The sequence below is a fragment of the Neospora caninum genome, chromosome X (genome assembly GCF_000208865.1).
Source record: "Neospora caninum Liverpool complete genome, chromosome X".
Lineage (NCBI taxonomy): Eukaryota > Apicomplexa > Conoidasida > Eucoccidiorida > Sarcocystidae > Neospora > Neospora caninum.
This window is the reverse complement of record NC_018396.1, coordinates 4956966-4979505: the sequence shown is the minus strand read 5'-3', so window position 1 is coordinate 4979505 and position 22540 is coordinate 4956966. Positions and strand designations below refer to the sequence as shown.

Sequence of the window (22540 nt, the reverse complement as noted above, 5' to 3'; positions counted from 1 at the left end):
AGCGCAGTTTCCTGTTCCTCGTACGCACTCAGGGACCGCGAGTGCACCCACTCTTATGGAACCCGTCTGGAGAAGCGCCTTGCCCGAGACTTGCAAATACTATTTCTACACGTGTCCCTCTTCACGTGCACATGCACACCCTCTTCGGCTGTGCATGCGCGCAAAGAGCAGACAGTGAGTTACAGCAGTTCCTACTCTCCACCCTCCGAGAATGAGGGCATGCACTATCGAATAATCGGAACGATGCTCCACGCATCCGAAAACGGAGCGCATCACATGCTTGTCTTTGTCAACTTCGACGGTGACACAAAGAGACCCCATATACGTCTTTCGAGCCACACGAAATGACACTGTAGAATGCTCCGTGGATCTATCTAAAAAGTGCGACGGTTCCGCGCTGCCGCGCCCACCCCGCAAGTCTACGTCAACACGTTGCTCCCGCACTCCGTGGAGAGCTCTTTCCCTCTGCGTTACCTTTCGCAAGTCTCTCTTTGTCTGGCACCCCCAAGGACCGCCGGGAATCTCGACGTCTTTCTCTGCATGCATCTCCACGAGAGATTCCTTTCTCTGCGAGTCCAGCTTTCTGTCTCGAAGATCCCCCAACACGGAACTTTCCTCACACAGCGTTTCCTATGTCGAGTGACCGTTGACGATCCTTCTCCCGCCTCGCGACAGCGTCTCGCGTTTGTTCCACCTGAAACTACCCGGTGCCCCGAGTCTCGGGCCCGGTCGTTTCGCTTGAAGGTCCGCCTTCTGCCACTGGGTCTCTGCATGCGCGATAGGCCCGCGCTGTGCAGTGTATATCGCCACGAGAACAACACGAACAACTCTACGAGCGCCGACCGCCTCGGCTGCGTCTCCTGAGACGTTTCCCGGCTAGCGTCCGCCTCTCAGAGAGGAGCCGATTCCCCTTACGATCCACACACTTTTGCGCCCAGGTGCCAATGTCTCTCCGTACGTGCGAGATCTGCCGAGTATTTGAAACACACTAAGAAGAAGCCTGTCGGAAACGGATGTCTCTCCGTACGCCTGGGGAACTTCGACACTCCACAAAGAGGCGACTCGCTGACCTCGCTCTTTCAGAGCACCGGTGCACAGCCACTTGGGTCTTTCCTTGGCCCTGTTTGTTCGCGGGGCGGCGCGCGCTTGCCGGTTCGGCGTCGGTGGCGAGAGCGCCTCGGATCCTGCGGGGTGTTACCGCCTCACCGCGCTTTCCCCCTCCACTGTCTCACAGAGCATCTGTTTCAGGGCTCTCCCAGTTGCCGGGCTGTGCTCGTCTCGATACTCTCTCCGTGTGTGTACGAGGGGAGGCTTGGACGTCGGCAACCTGTCTGAGGAGAAGCAGAGTCTTCGCCAGAACTTGCGTTATTTCCTCTTCGGTGATCCCCAGCTCGGGGTCCTCTACGCCAGCTTTTCCCGCGCTGGCCTCGGCGACGCTCGCGACTCTCTGGGAGCCCCGTTTCCCCGCGGCCTGCCTTGGCGGTCGCAGCGCCATTGCCAAAGGATGGTCGGAGTCGATCTCGTCCTGCCACAGCATCTTTACCGTGTTCAACAGGTGCTGCGCATCGGCCACGATCGCCACGATGGTCAACATCGCCAGCGTGTTGACCACGCACTGCGCCTGCAAAAACACGGAGACAGCCCCGGTCCACACACCGCAGTCTCCACCTTGCGTCTCCACACGCACGAGGCGCGCCTCTTCTCTCGCCCCGCGTCCCACACAAGAGAGACGGACGCCTTCTCTCAGACCACACACTGCGGCCTGTCCGCAGAGGGCCTCGTGCTGTCTCTGCTGCTTCGCCCCGAGCCGCCTTACCGTGAAGCGCATGCCCGGAGGGAAGACGTCACTGAGGGTGTCGTGGAGTGCGGGGCCCTCAAAAGTCTGGTACAGCCGGGAGAGGAACCACATGCGGAGGAGGTCCAGCGCCAGCACCAGCAGGACGACAACCTGGAGAAACAGAGCGAGGGCGAGGCGCATCAAAAAAACAGGAGAGAGTCAGGAACTCGGAGAGACACGCCGGAGAGAAGCTGCGGGAAGACCGGAAACCAGTCGGAACTCGCGGAGGACAGAGAGACTCGACTCACACACTCGCGCCACAGGCATCCAGTTGTTTCACAGTCAGCTCTTTCACAGTCCAGCGGGGAGAGCCCGAAAGGGCCACACGGCGCCGAGAGGGACAGGCGTCGGAAGCGAGGACGGAGAACGGCTCCAGCGAAGACGCGACAGGTGCACGGAGGAGTGGAGACATGTGAACAGCGACGAGGGGTTAGGCCGACGAGAACGGGTGCCGGGAGTGATCATGTGTCTAAAGACAAACGCGTCGCGCGTGCAGGGGCTCCACGACGTGTACTATAAAGGTGAGCTGCAGCCTGAGCGACCGCCCTGTGTGGCCCGCGTCGGGGTCTCGCATACCTTCCACTTCGTCGAGAGTAGCTTTCGAACGCCTTTGATCTTTCCGGCTCTGGGTTCTCGCTGGACGGTTGTGAGATCGTCTTGTTCCACTGCCGCCGTTGGGTTCTCTGCTGGGGGTGTCTGAGCCTCGAATTCGGCGAGGGCAGCCCTGTAGGCGGCACGGACAGCCTTCCTAATTCGCTCCACGGTTTTTGGATCGTTGAGGATTTCTGCATGCTCCTCGGCCCCTGATTCTGTGTCCAGTTTCATGTTTCTGCTGAAGGCTCCTCCGACCCACGGCTGTCCCGTCGAGAGGCGCGGTCGACTGGTCCCTTCTCGGCCACGGAAGGAGCGCTCAGCTCCAGGCGCGGTCGGCGGGGGTTGCCTGCTGACCATGTCAATAAGCCGAAGGATCTCCTCCAAGTCCTTCTCTGCCGGCGTGTTCGCCATCCGCACGCTCTTCCCTGGCGTTTTCCACGGACTGGTCCGCTTCGTTCGCTGCACGGCAGCGTGTAAGCTCTCGTCCGTGGTCGGGTCCACGCTGAAGCTCTCTTCAGTGGCAGTGGCGGAGAGCGTCAAATCGACGTCTTCTGGCGGGGCGGCATCAGCCGCTGTCCGAAACTGCTCCGTGACGACGATCCCCGTGGCCGAGAGACCGGGCGGAACGCCCGGGTGGCCGCTCCAGACTTCCGCGGCGGCAGACACTCCGAGCAGCGCAAAGGGGTCCGACGAAGAAGGGAAAGGCACGGCCGACGAAGAGTCCGACGAGGAGACACGGGCGAAGTCCCGTGGAGCAGGAGAGGGGGAGAAAGGGAGAGGCGGGAGAGAGCCGAGGAGCGAGAGGAACAAGGCCACCACGATGAGTCTGGAAAACGAAGGAGCCGCGCGCGGGAGAACAGACGCCGCCAAGTTCTCTCCGCGAGGAGAGAACCTCCCGGCGCCTCCTGGCGGCGGGGGAAAGCAGCAGGGCGGCGACATTGCGACTCGCCTTTGGCGATGTGAGGGAGAGCGCGGGCTGGGCGGCTGGGGGATCGATGCCAGGCACACACTCGTCCGAGAAGGAAAGCGACCAAGAAAAAACGGGGACTGCGTGGACCACAGACGTCGAAAAGCGCTGTTCTATCTTTGGACAAGAAAGCCTGCAGGTGCGTCTTCGTGAGAAGAACTCGCCTGTGGTCACGGCAGACACACGCGGCACACCGAAACGGCGGTTGCCCGAGCGACGACCGCGGAGCCGCTGGGGCCTTCTTCGTGGGCCCGACAATTTCTCGACTTTGAAAGACGCAAGAAACACAAACCTGATACAAGAGACGGGAACTTCTCCACGCAAAAACCCGTGGAAGCAGCTGTATGTACAGAACGGTCGGTCCACCAACCTCTATACTGCGACTCCAATGTACCGGGTCCGTTACGGGGCCCTTTCTCAGCCCGGACAAATTCCTCTCCACGGAAGCGAAAAAAGAAAAGCTCTCGGGAGGTGAATCGAAGAACGTGTGGCACACCGCGGTCGATTCGCCGGGCCGTCTTGCTGCATCTGAGATGTCAACCAAGCCTGCCGCATGCTCGCGTGGCCCTTCAGGACTTCCGTGGAGCCGGGGAATTCAGGCGACCGCAAACATGCACGGTGATCCCCCTGAACACACGCAGATGAAGTTCGTGAACATCCGAGACAGAAAAGAGGGGCGCAAGCGCTCCAAAAACGAACTAAGGCGACGGGAGGAACGGCGCCGGTCGCGCGGTGGATTGAGCCTGCTCGTCCGAAAGCTGTGGAGCAGCCGAGGAGACGGCCAAGGAGGCCTAGAAACGATCGACAAGGCTGCACGCTGTGCGTCTTGTGCCTCGGGATCCGCCTGCTTCTTCGCGTCTTCGGATCCAGTCGCTTTCGCAGTTTGACATCAAAAGAGGGAAGTCGAACTTCAGGCCTAGGCATCCCTTCCTTGGTCGACTCCCTTTCATCGGTAAGCGTTCTGCACAGAGGGAACCGCCTTGAACAGCGGGGTCGCCCCGCGGAAAGGCCCCCATTGGACCATCGGCCTTTCGTGTTTTGCCTCAGAAACTCAGACGCGGTGAACACGTGCTCACAGCCGCGGCGCAACAAAGTAGACAGCTTCTCTTAGGGGAGGGTATTCGGTTTCCGAAGACACGTGGCACAGCTTCTAGGTCCCGCCGCCGAAACCTGCCACGGAACGCCGGAAGACAGGCGACGCACGCAGTCCCCGTTTGAAATCGCAGAGACCGAGTAAGCAGAAAATAGTTCTCGCTCTTCTTGGGCAGCGATGGAGACTGTCCAAGTCGCGACTGGTCCTCTGAACGGTGCTCCGTATGGTGTTGATGCCACTACAGAGCTCGGAAGGGCTGCTGAGCTTGTCCAAAACGCTCGGTAGCACAACAACCCAACCGGGCGTATACCGTAGCGCCACATCGAGCCGATGAGAGGAGAGTTTGTCAGCAAGAAGCAAGACATCGTTTTGAAACCGATCTGCTGTCGCGGGGGCATGCGGCAGGACTTCAGGGATCATCACCAGCGACTCCTTGTCAAGCGAAGGGTAGATGTTTGCCTTCGTCACAGAAATAGATCTCCCCTTCGCCTCTCCCGTGCCATGTCCCAGCAGAGAGCAACTGTTACTTTGTGGTGGGTCGCATATCACAGGAGAGGGCGTAAGGAATCGCAGGGAAAGCAAAACACGCGCTTCTTCCATGACAACGCGTGACAACATTCCCATTACTCTGGCTGCAGCTGCAGTCGATCCCGTAGCAGAGATCCTTGCTCGTTTTGTCCAGTCGAGAAGCCAAAAATCGCATGCGGAGATTCTTAGGTCTCTGGACGAGGGGTCCTAAAAGCCTCCCTGCTTTTCGAGAAAAAAACCGGAACGCACGGAACTTTCGTGTAATCCCTGCGTCGCCGTGGTTACGGGACTCATAATCTCCCCTCTTCCAGAGAATCTCGGACACAGAGTTTTCCGACGGTCTCCGGGAAGCGAAGGTGCGCGACGGTCCTTTTTCAGTGTGTCCCAAAACGACGGACCCTCGGTTCTTCCCAAGGTTCTCAGCCTTTGGTCTGCCGATCCGCTCTCCGCGCGGGAACACCCCCGCTTCTTGTAATTCCGGGACGTGAAGAACAGAACTAGAGCGATGGCTTCTCTTCTACCCCTTAAACGGTCGGTGTCGAGTCAATTCCGTTAGACGCCGCTACTGCCTTTTCCGTTGGCCTTGACGCTTAGCGTGGGATATACGCCAAGGCAGACAGGCAGGCGTCTCGTGTGAATTTCCACAACCGACACAGAACGCGAAGGAAAGGGATTGTCTGTGTACGCGCGCGGGCTCGGGCACGCAACATAGGCGTCAAAAGCCACCTTGGCGCACACCAACTTTCTGCGGTGGAGTGGTTGGGTAAACAAGACCGATCCTGTCGACTGCCGCCTTCGAACCGCACTTGCCCCGGCTGTGTGTCTCGCAGCCAAGTGACAGGAGGATACGCAGAGTGTGCATCCTCGCGTGCTCTCGAAGTAGTCTTTCCCTTTATTCATTAGTGCCCATCTTCACCTGTTCCCTCCCTCCAGTTCTCACGCCTCTCTACTTTTTCCTGTTTCGGCCCACGTCACGAAAAAGTGGGGGGGAGTTGGGCATGAGGCCTCCCCCAGACGGCTCATACAAGGAGGGGACACTAGGCGCGGTCCCATTCACTGGCGATGCTGGGACTCTCTTGCGACAACACGTTTCCGCATTTCGCGTTGACAGAGGTCTCCCCCTTTTGATCCAGATCCGTTGTCGCCACATTCCTTTCTAGCCTTCACCGAGCCGGTCCTGACTCCGCCGTTGTTGGCTTCTGTGGGCTTTTCTGTATCGCGGCTTTGCTCGGCGTTCTCGCCTCTCACTCGCTCTTACATCCACTCGTTCTTGCGGCTTTCTTTCTCTTGTTGTCTTTCTTCCCATCGATTATCAGGACTGCTGTTTCTCGCACGCGGGGGGGCGGCGGTAGCCCTCAGCCTTCGCAGGTGCCTGGATCCCCCCCTAAGAACTACACACCGTGATACAATCAGACGAGTTGCCGAGCACCGATTTTTTCGTTCTTCATGCCGGCTTTCTCGAGGCGATTCGGGAAGTCGACTGGTCTGTCGATGGCGCCGGAACTCCGGGCCAGGTGACCCAGCCTCCACGGCCCGCCCCTGCACACTTTTAAGAAGGCAGGAAAACCTGCACATCGATGGCAGCTCTCTTGTCGCCTGTCAGTTTATGTCTTAAACGAACCTCTAGTGATGTAACCGGGGAAGGGAGCACAACCGAAAGGCAAGGGGGGTTGGCGTTACGGTCGACTGCAGTCTACCCTGACAAGAACGCGGGGGCCAACGTGGCCAATTCGTGGTTGTTGTGCTGTAAAAGAGATACGTGGAGAACTGCCTTTCTCGGTTCTCCTCCACTTGTACAGAACCGTGAACTCCCCGACAACTCTATGTCTACTTTTCAAGTACCTATCTGAATCTATCCTGGCCTGTATACAGAGAAGGACGGCTGCATCTCCACGGGCGACTCAACGGGAAGAAGAGGAGCACCGAGGAGAGAGATGGGAGGAAAGCGGTGACGCGCCGCTTCTCTATCTAGATGCTGAACGCTAGCAAATGCACAAGATGTTTCTGAAGGATATCTAAATGCTAGAGGCATAGCCCAAGCCGGTTCATTTTTCATTATGCGAACCACCAATGCCCCGACGCCGCCGCTGATTTCGTCAAATTGATCCTGTCCCACAAAAACAAAGTCCTGCGCCACTCCGCGTTTGAGGCGCTGCCCATGCTTTGGTTCCAGTGCCCGGAAAACAGATTCCGGACTCAGGTTGTGTCTTTCCTTTCCTTCTCAACAGTTTCGGGAAAAAGTTGCCTTCTCTCTTGTACGCGACAGCCGCTCTTCTGCAGCCCGCGTACATCGTGCCTGACGCTGCGGAGCGAGCGTCCGCACGACCGACCCGTGGCGCCTTCGAGCGGCTTGGAGGCGAGTTTTCTCGGCGCTGGACCACGCCCATCGTGGTTTTTCTCACAGGGAGAAAAGGAGTGCAGGCGACAACTTGCTCAGTCCCCCGAACACCCCCTTTTTCTGGCTGCTCTTTGGTTCTTTTCGAGACCGATTCTCTGCTGGGCGTCCTCACAGCGGCCGCGAGGGGATCAGGCGCTCTTGCAGATGCGCTCTGAATTGCGCCGGCGCTCTTCTCCTTCCGTATTGTGTCCCAGCTGTCTGGTCAACTTTTCTTTTTCGGTGCCCACTTTCCGTTTTCCGTGTCACTCCCCTCTGCCCCGCCTGTTCCAGTCGGTCTCGCCCGTCCGGCCTCTGTGCGCGTCTCCGTCCCGGGAGGTGTCCTTATCACCATTTCACGTCGCGTCGATGATGGCCTTCACTTCTTTCGGCGCCGCATGCGTCGCCTTCCGTCACCCCTCTACGGCGCATCTGGCCTTTGCCGTTCTGTGCCTCACTTTCCAGTGCCTGTCTCCATCTGCTCCTGCGTCCTCTCCCGCCGTCTCCTACGCCGCTGCCCAGCTGGACGACGCTGCAGCGCAAGTCGCGACCGTTTCTGACGATTCACGCCGGTTTCTCTCTCTCGAGGACTCTACGGTTTCTTCCTCGCTTAGGGGACAGAAGCGAGGCGATCCGCTGTCTCTGCCGTTTCCGACAGTGTCTGGGATCCGTGCCTCAGGCGCAACTCAGGAAGTCGAGGGGAAGCGCGTCTCCGAACGGACGCGGACACGTCGGAGGTCGACGGGCGAAATCAGCCGCCGAGCGTCGAGAAAAACATCGCGGAACAGCGGGAATGAACTGCTCGACCTTCTCCGTGGGACGGTCCCGACGAGGGATGGGGAAGAAAGGCAACAGGCGGGGGAAGTCGGAGCGGGGAGGCACGCCACTCCTCTGGACGAGAAGAAGAGAGTGGAAGACGCAATGCAGGCAACCGAGCCGCAGACACCCCAGCTCACACGGCAACAGGTGGTCAAAGGAGGCGAACGCCACGCGCAAACACAAAACGGTCGAAAAAGAGTTAAAATCACCAGGCGCCAGTGGGTAAGAAACGATCGCGTTCTGTGTCGTTGAATTGCTGCGGTCAGGACCTCCGCGGCGTGCGCCGAATCGCACATCGACAAATAGTGACGACGCCCCACGGTGGCGCCTGGTGTACGTACACCGCACATTCGGGCTCAGTTGGGGCAGCGGCATTCTGCCGCTGTATGCACACTTCACTCGTGGGTTCGGCGTTGTGGCCTTTTCATCTACACTGTCACGACGCACTTGCTGGCGCCTTGCTCGCGTGACTGCACCCGTTAAGTGGAGGTTCTGGCTGCAATCGAGACTGGAATTCGGAGGCGCCTGTCGACTTTCGGGCTCGGGACTTCGGCTCTCTGTATCGGGTGCAGATCGCGTGTCAGTGGAAGATTTGCCTTCGTGGGTCAAACTGTATATACACTGCAACTTGGGGCCGAGGTGGTCTTCTTTGAGGTGTACGTACACTTCAGCGTTGGATCTTGGATCCTCGACCCACGTGTCCACGGGCGATGTCTCGATTTGTTCTTTTCCCCAATTCGGTTTCATCGTCTACGCTACGGTTTGTCCTCTGACTTTTCTTCTACACGCATTCTCTTCAATCGCTCTGACTGTTTTCCTTGACCTTTTACGAACGACTGCTGTATATTAGACATGAGCGTCTCTCGGTTGTGCGGCCGCGATCAAGAATCCTTTCGCCCTTTGCTCTACGCGTGCTTGTTCCTTCTCTTCAGCTGAAAACGCTTTTCTTTTTCGCGCTTAGCTGTTTGCGACTGTCGGCTACGTATTTCCTCGTCACCGCCTTTAACTCCGGCCTGCTGATGGTCCTCGCCTATGCCGGGGTTGGAAGCTTTTTGGTAAGCGCGTAACTACAGCGGTGTCAGAAGAAAAAGTGCGATGGAGAAGGCAGCTGCCTGCCTTCGCCGTCTCCCTGGAACTCTCCGCAGGCTGCTTTCCCTCCCGTGGCTTCGCTCTTCCAGATGGCGGGTTCTGTTCCACGGTGTGTATCAGCCGAGAGGGGGGATGACGCGTTGCGCACAGTCGACGCTTCCCAAACGCGGCGCCTTGTTTCCCCTCCTTTCCCCATTCGTTCTACTCTCCACTGCCTCACCCTTTTCTTGTCTTTGTTTCGCTCAGGGTCTGCTCTACTCCGTCATCTTTGGAGGGTTGCTGTTGACCTTCTTGTTGAGCTCGCTCGGATCGGCAGTTGCCGCTCTCATCATTTTGCTTGTCACCGAGGTCAGCAGCGAGGCGGATTCCACACAGAGCCCGGCGGCAACGGCCGCTCCCACGAGACACTAAAATCCGCCACGTTCGTGCGCCAGCAAAGCCGAGACGGCTGTCCCTTCCCCACGGCGGAGTCAGTGCAGGGTAGCGAACGAGAAGCCGGGAGGCGAAGAGAACGCAGAACTTTCAAGGATCGGAAAGCAGCGCAGATTCCTACTTCAGGCAGGACAGCCTGCAAAACCGAAGGCCGAGCCGCTCGCTCCCTGTCCTGCCTGGTCTCTCTTTCCCTGGTTTCTCTTGAAGGAAAGTCCGTTTTTCCCTCACAGAGACCAGGCGGCGCTCGCCGCCTAGGCCGCGCGATTAAGCCCCGAGTTTTTGTGGGCAGCGCTCGTTTCTACAGCTTGCTCCGAGTCGCCCCCTCAGTGTAGGCAGAACCGTGATTTCGGGACGAAAGTCGCCACACTCTTTCTTCGAAATTACGCTGTCTGGATGCTTGCAACCATACCTTTCTACGTAGTTTGCGTCTGGGAAAGCTGTTTTTGACATCTTTTTCTTCTGGGGGATGCCGTTGACGAACAGGCACGGTCTCCCGGGCTGTTTCCAAAGCGAGCGTGCGCTACTATGACAGGCTTCGCATGCGCCTCGTGTTTTTTTTCAGGACGTTTGATGGTCCCCTCTGGAGAGTTTCTCAGTCCTGTGAAAGAAGGTGCATGCAGAGAGAGAGAGAGGCCGCGCGTTTTTAGAGCGGTGCTTTGGATGCAAGTTCTTGGAGAGTGTCTGGCGAGTCTTGTTCTCGCGTTGTGAAAACGCGTGCTGAGGGCGACACCCCAACAGGGAGAACTGAGAACCGCACACACGTCTTTAAATCCGTTCTTTCTGCAGCGCTTCCGTGTTTCGCTTGCTGGACATGCGTAGCTCCGCGCGCGCCGTCCCCTCCCTCGCGTGCCTAGTTTTCCACAGCAGCCAGCAGCCACTAAAACAGGACGATCTGGACAATGGAGAGAAAGGGCTCCCACACCAGGCGCAGATCTGAAGTGTCTCTACACTGGAGACCTCGTGGCTAGTTGACTGCGCCGTTGCGTCGGGAGGGCTTGGGGCTGTAGCGAAACCCGAGTCGGAGATGCTTCTCCCTCTCTCGGACCCGGCAAAAAGTGGGACGGCAGCTCGATCGTCGACGTAAGCTTTCTGGAGTCGAGAGAAAACCTCCTAAATCCACCGTGCGTCTCCCTCCAATGTCTTAACGCGACCCTCGTGCGTCTTCCGCGGGCTTTGTCAACGCTTGGGTCAAGCGGACGAAAGAGAGTCTCCTTGAATACACCTTTGGAGCCGGCTCCAGGGAACATAGACTCCCCTCAGGCCGAAAACGGTCACAGGCTCGACTGACTTCCGCATGCCCCACATCGAGATTCGTACAAAGAAGCCACCGTTGCCTCCTTCGGATGCGCGTCTTTCTCCTCAAACCAGGACCGTGTGTGGTTTTCGAATTGCCGCATCGAAGCAGCTCTGACTCCTCTTCTTGCCGCCAGTAGGATCTCTATTTAAAACGGACCAGACGCCGAGCGTTCTATACAGGATTTTTTTTACGCGACAGGAGACCGAACCTGCGATAGATAAATATATCTTGAATGATTCATATGAGCTTGCAGCTTCGAGGAGGGACTTGGAGAAAAAAAAGTGGAGGCGTCCCAACTCCACGCGCCGTTCCGAGAGCCCAGCGCGGCGAGGCCGTGTCGCTCTTCTCGCGACTGAAACGCTCCTCTTTGCGCTCGAAAGAAACGATGAAGCTAACGGGCTGTGAAGGCATTCCTTGTGTCCTGTGCGCTGGGCGCGAGAGGTGTCTCTCCGCCTCTTCGTGAACGCCGGGCGCCGAAAGGCCGCTCCGGGCGTTCCGCTGTCGAGAAGAAGCAGAGAGTTGCCTATCCGCAGACAAGAAGAAAGAGGAGGCTGTGAAAAACGGAAGGGAGAACGAAGGTGACAGTAAGCAGTCGTTTTCCTTCGAAACCCCAGCAGGGAGAGGCGATGGCCTCCGTGTATTTATAGAGAGAGAGACACACACAGAGACACACAGGGAGAGACAGGGAGCGAGAGGGAGCGAGAGGGAGACAGAGACAGAGAGAGGCGTTTCGTGCTTGGACAACAAGTAAAACGAAAAACGTTAGACCGTGGCGGCAAAGATGGGGAGAGAAAGGACTTGTGAGGAGAAGAAAGGGAAGGCAACGATGATAGAAAGGACTGGATTGCCCGGCGAGGCTCTGTGGCAAGAAAGGCACATGTCGAAAAATCGCGCATGCACTTCACAATTCGACCGCTTTTTTGTGGCCTTTCTTTTTCCGCTCTTCTTTCTTTCTCTTCTCGCCCCCTTTTGTTTTTCCCCGTTTTCGTCGCCTGCCAGCTGAATCTGCGCGCGAAACCCCGGCGGAATCTCGCGGGGAGGCGAGCGGCGTGCGCCCATGAGACGTTCCCAGTTTCTGTCCTTTTTCTCTCCTTTTCTCTCCGTTTTCTCTCGTTTTTCTCTCCTTTTTCTCCCCCTTTTCTCCCCTTTTTCTCCTTTTTTCTCTCCTTTTTCTCTCCGTTTTCTGGAGTATGGCGGCGAGAGTAGGCGAGTTCGGGGCAGTGCGAGGCTTTTGTCCAAATCTTCTCCCGTGCCTCCTCGCCACCCCTTCGGCCCGCGGGTATCCGCTTTCCGGGATTTCTTCTCGCCGCCATGCCTCCGATGCTTCGCCCAGAAAAAACCCTAGAGGACTTCTGGCTAGGTGAAGACACGCAGCTTCCTCGGTGTCGCGATACCCCAGGCACCCCCTCGTCCTCAACTCCTCGCCCTCCTCTCTCGTCTCTCTCGTCTCTCCCTGCTCGCTCTCTCTCTTCTGCGCCCGCGGTTTCCTCTTCTTTTCTCGCAGCTGCGGCAAACAGTGCCGCGCCCTGTCCTCTCTCTGCCTCGCCCCTCGCCCCGTTTTCTCCGGCGCCTCTGCCCTCAACTTTCTCCTTCAGTCCCCTCTCGCTGCAACTCTCCGACAAGACGGTCCCGCAGGCGCTCTCGGCGGCGATTCGCCCCTCGGCGTACTTGACAAACATCTGGGCCTCGATCTCCATCGCGCCTGGCTTCTCCTCGCAGGACTTCTTCCTCATTGCCCGCTCGCTCCCAAATGCGGAGTACACCGGCGGCACGCAGCCGCTGGTCCTCAGGCTGAAGAACCCTTCCTGCACGGCCGTGCTCGGCGCCAACGGTCGGCTTTCCATCATGGGAGGCTTGACGCTCGAGCAGGCGAGATGGCAGGCTTACCGAGTTGCGTACAAACTCAGATTCCGGTTAAAGTGGAGATTCAGGGACACCGACCGCTACGAACTCGACGACGCAAAACAGGCAAGTGAAAAAGCGAGAACCTCGAACGTAGCCTGAGGGAGAACGCACGAAACGCCTCGGAACGGCAACGCGTTCGAAGGGTGCACACTTTCAGATCAAGATGCAGAAAGCGCTCGCCCCGTATAAGACGAGCGGAGAAGCGTCTGTATCGCGCCACTCGGCTGAGACAAAACTCGAAAAAAAACGGAGACACAGGACGCACACGGGGGAGACACGGAAGTCAAACAACGTCCTCAGTTTGGAGACCCTCTTTGCTTGTTTTCTTCTGTGGAGAAGGCGTCTTTGTTCTCTCCACTTCCGACGTCGTTCTGTTTCTGTGGCGAGGCGCCCCCTGGCGCGTCTGCTTCAAACGCCGCTCTGTTCTCTTTCTCTGCTCTCTGGGATGCTCTCTGTGTGTGTGTTCAGCAAGAAGAAAAACAACGCCTGCTCATCGGTGAGCACTTCGCCGCCCCCAGTACCTCTTCTCTCTCTGCTTCTTCTCTCTCTTCCTCTGTGTCTTCAAACCAGCTCTCGTATGTGCACAACCCTGAGATCCGGTTCGTTCCCGAGGAGATGAAGATCCAGCAGATGGTGTGTCGCCTCAACATGGGCGGCGAGTTCCGTCCAGATCTGGAGCGCGTGGAGTCTCACCCCTCGCTCCAAGGGCGCGTCGTGGGCATCAAAGACGGACTGACGATTCGTGTGCCGCTGACGCTCGGGTCTGCCTCGGGAAGAAACTCGGAGGGAGAGTCCTGCACGGAGCCGGCTCCACTCGCGTGGCGAGAAGAGACGCCCAACCACTCGCCGACGCGCGTTGCGCGCGCACATGCGTCTTCGGACGGCAGAGACAAGAAAGACGCGCGTCTCGTCTGGAAGGACACGGACGCGTGGTCAGACCCCAGCGGCGAAGACGAAATCGGTGAGAAACGGAGACGTGAATAACCGTGGGAAAAGGAGACGCGGAAAAACGCAGACAAGAGGCGGGGACTGCCGCGTCCCGTGAGAGCTGGCGCGCCTCAAACGCCACGCATGTGCAGCCAGTGTTCACGAGCAAACAGGTTGCGGGGCTGAAGCTTTCGGGACTCCGCGCAAAGACCTTCTAGACAGAGAGGAATGGAACCAGGGTCATCGGGGCATCTTCATTCAGGCCCGCCACACCGCCTAGCCTCTGTCTCGCCGGTTCCCCTCCGTGTCTGTGCCTTTTTTTCTCCTGTTTCTTTCTCCTTCGATCTCCCTTTCTCTCCTGTTTCTTTCTCCTTCGATCTCCCTTTCTCTCCTGTCTCTTTCTCCTTCGATCTGCCTTTCTCTCCTGTTTCTTTCTCCTTCGATCTCCCTTTCTCTCCTGTCTCTTTCTCCTTCGATCTGCCTTTCTCTCCTGTCTGTCGTGTGTCTCTCGCTTAACTCATCGTTCTCTCTCGGTTTTTGTCTTCTGCCGTTTCTCTTTCAGCAGCTGAGCTGTTCGCAGGGTTCGACGGCGGTGAGGACCCTCCGGCGTCTCCTGCGCGCAGAGGAGACAGGCTGTCAGCCAAGAGGAGAAAGCGAGGGAGGACTGTCGTGCACGAAGAGGGGCACGAAGGCGAGCCTTCGTTGAAACCGAAGAAAGGCGCCACATGCATCGTGTACAGAAGTGGAAGAGTGCTCGTCCTCGGGTGTACCTCCACCGAAGAAATCGATTATGCTGTCAGTTTTGTGTGGCCTGCTCTCGTGGGGCTGTGACACACTTCATCTTCTCTCCGCAGCCTCCCCTTTTTGAGACTCGCCACCGGCGCAATTTCTTTCCGATCTCTCGCACTTCACAAATACAGCCTCACAACCACGAATACACATGTATATAAAAGACACATGCATCTATACATATATATACCTATATATATAGGTACATGTCGGTATGTGTTTTTTTTGCTGTGTGTGAAGTCTACGGGCCTGCCTACGTATCTGCTTGCGACGCCGTTTTTGGCGAATGGTTGTAAAGACTGTCTGTCTCCTGTCTCTCTCTTCGCTTCCTTTTTCCCGTCACGTGCGCGTCTCGTCCCCCTCCTCTTGGTCGCCTGCCTTGCCGTGTGAACGCTTTTCAAAAAGAGAAGGCCGAGAATGCCGTGCCTCCGTGCTACGCCGCAAGCGGACCCGATCCCTCCCCGCCTCCGACTGCTCCGTTTGCTACACACGCGTCTCCCGGGGTGCGGCTTCCCTGAGTCCACACCCTGCCTGCGAGGCTGCCGAGCAGAGGGGGAAAAACCAGGAAGCAAAGAACGACGATGAGAACAGCCGCATAACTGGTTTACAGATTGAGAGTATAGATCTAAAGGGAAAGAGAGACGCCTTGACAGGTTTGAATGCAGAGGAGCTTGGTGGACCGCGAGACACAGCGGAACAGAACAGAGAGAGGCAGGAGCGAAGACGTAACAAAATGTGGGGAAAATGCGAGTGTTCTTTTCGAAAGACGCGAAACAGAAAAGAGAGCGCGTGCACGAAGGCGCAGACCTTTTCGCGAGACGACAAGAGAAATCTTTTTAGTCCGTTGCGTGTTTTCACCGAGAGCGGAGATCGCGTGTGTGTGATAGCACTTTTTGTGCAAGCAGAAAAAAACGCGCGCGGTCTCGAACGCGTTCCAAGTCGCGAAACCTAAAAAACTAAACGTCCTGGATTTCAGTCTCCTACCAGCAAAACCGGGAGTGCGTTTGAAAGCACGTTTTGACAAAACCCGAAAAAAACAGGGACACAGACGCTGTAATCCAAAAGGCTCTCTCTCACTCTGCATGCATCGCCTGATCTTCTGGTAGCATCCTCCCTCCGTCTCTCGCTGAGATTTTCACAATCACGAGGCGAATATGCCCAGCAGCCTTTTCAACTCTGAAAAAACCCTCGCGTATCCCACAGTTTCTACGCCTTCAGCTTCGCGAAAGTACGGCCCGCACTGAGGCCGCTTGCTCGGGTGTATGTGCTCCGGCTGTGTGTCTACCTGTACACCTGGCTCCTGGCCGGGATGCAGCGACAGTCCACGCGTTGAGGTGTATGTACACCGTTGTGCGGGAATGTCGATTTCCTAAACCGAGTTCCACGTAGTAGATCGCTCTTCCGGAGTGTAACTTTGTCGTCTTCAAAACATGGGACGCATGTGAATCTCGTTACCCAGCGCGTCGGAGCGTGTGTGTGTTAATCGTCGAAGATAGTTTCTGTCTTCCGTCCGTCCTTTCTCTCACGTTCTCCGTTAGAGAACACCCTCGAGATCTTCGTCTTCTTCCTCCATCGCCACCGGAGACGCTGTCATCGGCGCTGGAGTTCTTATCGGCTGCGGAGGGGCTCTGCCGTCTTCTCTGCCTTGTCCTCCGCCGCCCCCTGGTGTACCTACACCTGAGGCAGCCCCGCCGTCTCGCCCTTCGCGTGTGTCTTCTGTCGTTCTCGCGAGCGAAGCGTCCTGGAGGCCCGCAGGGACAACTCCTTGATCCGCCTTGTTCTGTTGCGACTCCACCGAGGGCGCCTGGAGACCGGGTGTACGTACACTGGAAAAGGCAGAAGACGGCAACGAGGAGGGCGCGGGAACCGAGGCAGCACTGGCCGCCGACCCAGCTGGTTCACCCGCACCGGGGACAGGCCTTCCAGGAGGCGCAGCTGGAAGCGAAGACACGGCGGCGGTAGCAGCCACAGGCGAAGCAGGGAAGGAAAGACGCATCTGACTGGAAGAGGCAGACTGCTTTCTTTCGTCTTCTCGCAGCTGATGAAGAAACTGCTTGAGGGCCTTCGTGTCTCCGGAATCCCGAGAAGCTGCCACGGCGTCGACGAGAGGCTGGAGCGCAGGCAGTTGGTGCACCGTCTGCACGTGGTACGCGAGCGAGTTGGGGTTCAGAAACGCTGCGAAGCAGTCGCCCGTTTCTCGGCAAATATACAGCTCATCCAAAGGGTGGAGAACCTCCAGGCTGGTCACGCCCGCGCCGCACCTGCCACAAACAAGACACAACAAGCAGCTTTTCAACTAAACAGAGGAACCACAGAGGCACGTGCGTGAAGATGAAGAGAGGGAAACAGCGTAACAAGTCAAGAAAGGAGAGGAAAAACAGCAAAGAAACAGAGGTAAAAATGGCCACCAACGACGAGTGGAAACCGCCAGCGCAGATGCGCAAGGAGAAGGAAACGCGCAAAACACAGGAACCGGGCCAGCAGGGCGTCGCGAGAGTGAGGCGACAGGAACGTCGGAAACACTGCGAACGAGAAGAGGGTCGCATTTTTTTCGAAGAAGGCGAGTAAAAGGAGGAGACGGAGGGGGCGGCAGAGACGGCATAAACGGGGCAACCAGCGAGAACAACGAACACCGACAGGACGCGCAAAGAAACGGTGAGAGACAGCCTCCCCATGGCCACCGCCAGAGCAGCAAAAAAGCGCGAGAAAAAAATATTGCGAGAACCTACATCGAGCATCTGCCTGCTTCTTGGAGTTCTTCTGCACACGCGCCACATGCTACATGGTAGCAGGGGACCTGAGAGAGAGACAGAGGAAACAGACAGAGGAAAACGTGGGAAAAGAGCGGACACAAAAGCCGGAGAAACCGCTTGTCGCCAAGTCCCGAGAGAGAGAGAGCTGCTACCGTCCGATTCGTTTCCTGCCTTGGCATCGGGCGAGGCAGACTCGGCCGGAGGCGGCGCCGCCCTGGAGAGGGGGAGAGAGCGCAAAAGCAACGCTCGCAGCGAAGGCGAAGCAACGAGTAAATCCAGGAAAGAGAGAGGAGAGATACAGAGGAAAAAGACAGGAAAGAGGAGAGATACAGAGGAAAAAGACAGAAAAGAGGAGAGATACAGAGGAAAAAGACAGAAAAGAGGAGAGATACAGAGGAAAAAGACAGAAAAGAGGAGAGATACAGAGGAAAAAGACAGAAAAGAGGAGAGATACAGAGGAAAAAGACAGAAAAGAGGAGAGATACAGAGGAAAAAGACAGAAAAGAGGAGAGATACAGAGGAAAAAGACAGAAAAGAGGAGAGATACAGAGGAAAAAGACAGGAAAGAGGAGAGATACAGAGGAAAAAGACAGAAAAGAGGAGAGATACAGAAGAAAAAGACAGAGAAGAGGAGAGATACAGAGGAAAAAGACAGGAAAGAGGAGAGATACAGAGGAAAAAGACAGAAAAGAGGAGAGATACAGAGGAAAAAGACAGGAAAGAGGAGAGATACAGAGGAAAAAGACAGGAAAGAGGAGAGATACAGAGGAAAAAGACAGGAAAGAGGAGAGATACAGAGGAAAAAGACAGGAAAGAGGAGAGATACAGAGGAAAAAGACAGGAAAGAGGAGAGATACAGAGGAAAAAGACAGGAAAGAGGAGAGATACAGAGGAAAAAGACAGGAAAGAGGAGAGATACAGAGGAAAAAGACAGAAAAGAGGAGAGATACAGAGGAAAAAGACAGGAAAGAGGAGAGATACAGAGGAAAAAGACAGAAAAGAGGAGAGATACAGAGGAAAAAGACAGAAAAGAGGAGAGATACAGAGGAAAAAGACAGGAAAGAGGAGAGATACAGAGGAAAAAGACAGGAAAGAGGAGAGATACAGAGGAAAAAGACAGGAAAGAGGAGAGATACAGAGGAAAAAGACAGGAAAGAGGAGAGATACAGAGGAAAAAGACAGGAAAGAGGAGAGATACAGAGGAAAAAGACAGGAAAGAGGAGAGATACAGAGGAAAAAGACAGAAAAGAGGAGAGATACAGAGGAAAAAGACAGGAAAGAGGAGAGATACAGAGGAAAAAGACAGGAAAGAGGAGAGATACAGAGGAAAAAGACAGGAAAGAGGAGAGATACAGAGGAAAAAGACAGGAAAGAGGAGAGATACAGAGGAAAAAGACAGGAAAGAGGAGAGATACAGAGGAAAAAGACAGGAAAGAGGAGAGATACAGAGGAAAAAGACAGGAAAGAGGAGAGATACAGAGGAAAAAGACAGGAAAGAGGAGAGATACAGAGGAAAAAGACAGGAAAGAGGAGAGATACAGAGGAAAAAGACAGGAAAGAGGAGAGATACAGAGGAAAAAGACAGGAAAGAGGAGAGATACAGAGGAAAAAGACAGGAAAGAGGAGAGATACAGAGGAAAAAGACAGGAAAGAGGAGAGATACAGAGGAAAAAGACAGGAAAGAGGAGAGATACAGAGGAAAAAGACAGGAAAGAGGAGAGATACAGAGGAAAAAGACAGGAAAGAGGAGAGATACAGAGGAAAAAGACAGGAAAGAGGAGAGATACAGAGGAAAAAGACAGGAAAGAGGAGAGATACAGAGGAAAAAGACAGGAAAGAGGAGAGATACAGAGGAAAAAGACAGGAAAGAGGAGAGATACAGAGGAAAAAGACAGGAAAGAGGAGAGATACAGAGGAAAAAGACAGGAAAGAGGAGAGATACAGAGGAAAAAGACAGGAAAGAGGAGAGATACAGAGGAAAAAGACAGGAAAGAGGAGAGATACAGAGGAAAAAGACAGGAAAGAGGAGAGATACAGAGGAAAAAGACAGGAAAGAGGAGAGATACAGAGGAAAAAGACAGGAAAGAGGAGAGATACAGAGGAAAAAGACAGGAAAGAGGAGAGATACAGAGGAAAAAGACAGGAAAGAGGAGAGATACAGAGGAAAAAGACAGGAAAGAGGAGAGATACAGAGGAAAAAGACAGGAAAGAGGAGAGATACAGAGGAAAAAGACAGAAAAGAGGAGAGATACAGAGGAAAAAGACAGGAAAGAGGAGAGATACAGAGGAAAAAGACAGGAAAGAGGAGAGATACAGAGGAAAAAGACAGGAAAGAGGAGAGATACAGAGGAAAAAGACAGAAAAGACTGGAAAACGAGAGAGGTGCAAAGCTGAGGGCGAAGAAGGACAAGGAAGCGAGAGAGAGAAGTACAGGGCAGAGGACAAAGAGACAGACGGCGAGAGAGAGGAAAAAGAAAGCGGAAGAGAAGGGAGCGAGACAGAGAGGAGCAAGACAGAGAGAAAGCTAGCGGGAAACGAGAGGAAAAAAGACAGAAAGACATGCGTGGCTCGCCTGGCGAATACAGTGAACGTGAAGGAGTCGAGAGAAGAGAGCATGTGTTAAACACGCACGCGAGACCGAACGAGAAAACCGCGCCCAAAAGAGAGGGAAAAAAAAGGTGAAATAAGGTACGCGAGGTCCGAGGCACCATTTTCGACCTACAGTTCGGTATCGCTCGACGCAGGGCCGTGAGCAGATGGGACAGAAAAGGTTTGCATGCTTTTCGCGAGGGAGAGACGAGACTTGCAAGTCGACGTTTTGGATCTGGAGACGCAGGCCAGATGCTTGCAAGGAAGAAGGAGAAGAAGGGAAGGCTGCAAACTGCGCAGAGGCGTGGGCAGAGTGGAAGAACCCCGCAGAGTTGATGGGGGGAGGAGGCGGCGACGCGTGAGAAAAGGAAGGAAACGAGGCTGCCGTTGTTCCGCGGCGAGGCGCATGCGGAAGGACGTGTTGCGCCGCTGAGCCAGCAGAGACGCTCTGATACGGATGACTACGGACCGAAGACGGAAACAGAGAAGACGAGGGAAACGCCGGATTCCGCGAGGGCAACATGGTGCCGCGCAAACTCCGATGCAAACGTCCGAATTACGGCGAAGAGAGACCCGCACGGGAAGAGAGAGACAAAGAAGAGCGGAAAGAGAAGACGGGGGGGGGGGGGGGGTGGGGCAGTGTATGGGCTCTGTGTGTGTGTATCGGGAGTGTGTGTACGGGCAGTGACACGTATGTAGAGACCGGCGTCCTTACACCTGTGTAGACGTATGGTCTTTGAAGCGATGGCGGGACACAGAGAAACGCACAGATCTATCTCCAATTCTCTTCAGACATCTCCCTTTTGAGAAGGCGGGCGGCGCAGGCCGGCTGTTCCCGCGAGCGAGGAAAAAAGGGAGGACGATACGAAGCAAGGGACGGAGACAAAACAGGAGAGCAAAGACGAGAAGCAGAGACACACAAGTCAAGACATAGTTAGCGTCTTCGATCTGTTTCTTCTCTTTACTTTTTCGGGAGGCACACGAGCCGCAGCGAGAGATGGAGAGAGGAGGGGAGAGAACAGGATTGAGGTGAGCGAAGGAGCGCGAAAACAGATTTGTCCATCTCCGTCGCACTTTCTTCCTCCACAGACACCTCGGAGAAGGCGAAGGATTGGGCGCGAAAAGCAGAAATTCACAAACGCGGGAAGATGAACCAGAGAGACGGAGAGGCGAGAGCCTCTCTCCTGCAGCCCTTCTGGACGCTCCTCAGTGAGAAAAGAAGAAACGAAAAAACGAGGACGAAAAAGAAAGAGGAGAAAAAGAGGGAGAAATGGAGAAGAAAATGAAAACAACGGAGGAAACAATGGCGGGCGACGAGGCAGCAACAGCGTCACAGCAGAGCGTTGAGATTGAGGAAAGGACGGAGGACAGCGCTTTTCTCTCGTAAACAAGAACGTATATCTGGAGTCCAAGGAGAGTGAAAAAGGCTTCTCTGCCGTTTTGTGCTCATCAGAAAGCACGACAGCGAGAAACGGTTTTTCCTCGGCCCCGATTGCTGCCGCATGCAGTGGGACGGCGCGCCTTTACGCAAAAAAAAGTTCAGCTGGTGCTTGCTGCGCTGGTCTGCTTTTGCCTCTCTCTCTTCTTTTATCCAGCTTTTCAAGGCTTGAGCGGCCAGTCAAATGCCCTCTTTCTCTTTTGCATTCACGCATGCTCTGAAACGTTGCAAAAATACACTAATATGATTCTAAATATATATATATATGATATATATATTGGTCTTGCAGATACACAGGTACATATTGCTTATGCATATGTATACCGGAGAGACAGTAACAGAGTGTGAGACAGGGGTATCCAAGTAATTACGTGCATGAATAGATGGTCGATGCGTGCATGTAACTTTATCTGTATATTTGTAGATGGATAGAACTACGAATATATATATATATATATATACATGCATACAGATGCATGTCGAGATGTATTCTGAATGTGAAGCACGTGTTGTTGTGGGCCCTCTTTTCTCTCTTTGACGGTGGACGAACAGCCACGCTCTTAGTGGTTTCGAGTTCACAGCGGCTTCGTGTCACACTGAGATTCGCGACGCATCATAAAGATCAGAGAGAGATCGGTCGAGAAAACAAAAGTTCGCTAACATCTGTGTAAATATACATATGCACATGTAAACTCAGACACGGATCCAACCGTCATGTACGTGAATATATATATATATATATATGAACATATATGCTCTTGGGTCTCCTCTCCATTCAAATGCACATATGTATGTATATACACACATATATATACATATATATACATTTGTATGTATACACGGTATGCACGCTTATAGCTTGGGAGGGGAGGAAGAGAATTCCCTACACAGGCGAGGGAGGACGAAGACGTTTTGTTTTCCTTCAGTCTCTAAGGTTGTTCCGCAGTTTCTCTGATGGTGAGATTCACCGTCACGTGGTGTGCGCCGGGAACGGAGGTCGGGAGGCTCGTTTGTTCTTTTGGAGACGAAGAATTGAGGGACTCGAGCAAAAGGTCGTCCGCCCATAAATGGGGTCTTGGATTGTCTGAAGCAGCGTCTCTGAGAAGACG

The 22540-nt window shown here is 55.1% G+C and overlaps 4 protein-coding genes across 4 annotated transcripts; 2 read left to right on the top strand and 2 right to left on the bottom strand.

Annotated features, from left to right (window-relative positions):
- Positions 1 to 1228: 1228 nt before the first annotated feature.
- On the bottom strand, positions 1229 to 3370 carry NCLIV_050550 (hypothetical protein; the record flags this gene model as incomplete). The annotated part of the gene is made up of 3 exons (XM_003884608.1): positions 1229 to 1621; positions 1817 to 1948; positions 2414 to 3370. The coding sequence occupies 3 exons, from the start codon at positions 3368 to 3370 to the stop codon at positions 1229 to 1231; spliced, it is 1482 nt and encodes a 493-aa protein (XP_003884657.1).
- A 4392-nt stretch (positions 3371 to 7762) lies between these two features.
- Positions 7763 to 9649, top strand: NCLIV_050540 (hypothetical protein; the record flags this gene model as incomplete). Its single annotated transcript, XM_003884607.1, has 3 exons — positions 7763 to 8434; positions 9145 to 9252; positions 9548 to 9649. Coding segments are annotated over 3 exons (882 nt in total), but the record flags the coding sequence as incomplete, so codon positions are not given.
- A 2692-nt stretch (positions 9650 to 12341) lies between these two features.
- Positions 12342 to 14693, top strand: NCLIV_050530 (conserved hypothetical protein; the record flags this gene model as incomplete). The annotated part of the gene is made up of 3 exons (XM_003884606.1): positions 12342 to 13025; positions 13404 to 13896; positions 14425 to 14693. The coding sequence occupies 3 exons, from the start codon at positions 12342 to 12344 to the stop codon at positions 14691 to 14693; spliced, it is 1446 nt and encodes a 481-aa protein (XP_003884655.1).
- A 1492-nt stretch (positions 14694 to 16185) lies between these two features.
- Positions 16186 to 20516, bottom strand: NCLIV_050520 (conserved hypothetical protein; the record flags this gene model as incomplete). The annotated part of the gene is made up of 3 exons (XM_003884605.1): positions 16186 to 16912; positions 17381 to 17448; positions 20127 to 20516. The coding sequence occupies 3 exons, from the start codon at positions 20514 to 20516 to the stop codon at positions 16186 to 16188; spliced, it is 1185 nt and encodes a 394-aa protein (XP_003884654.1).
- Between the last annotated feature and the right edge of the window lie 2024 nt (positions 20517 to 22540).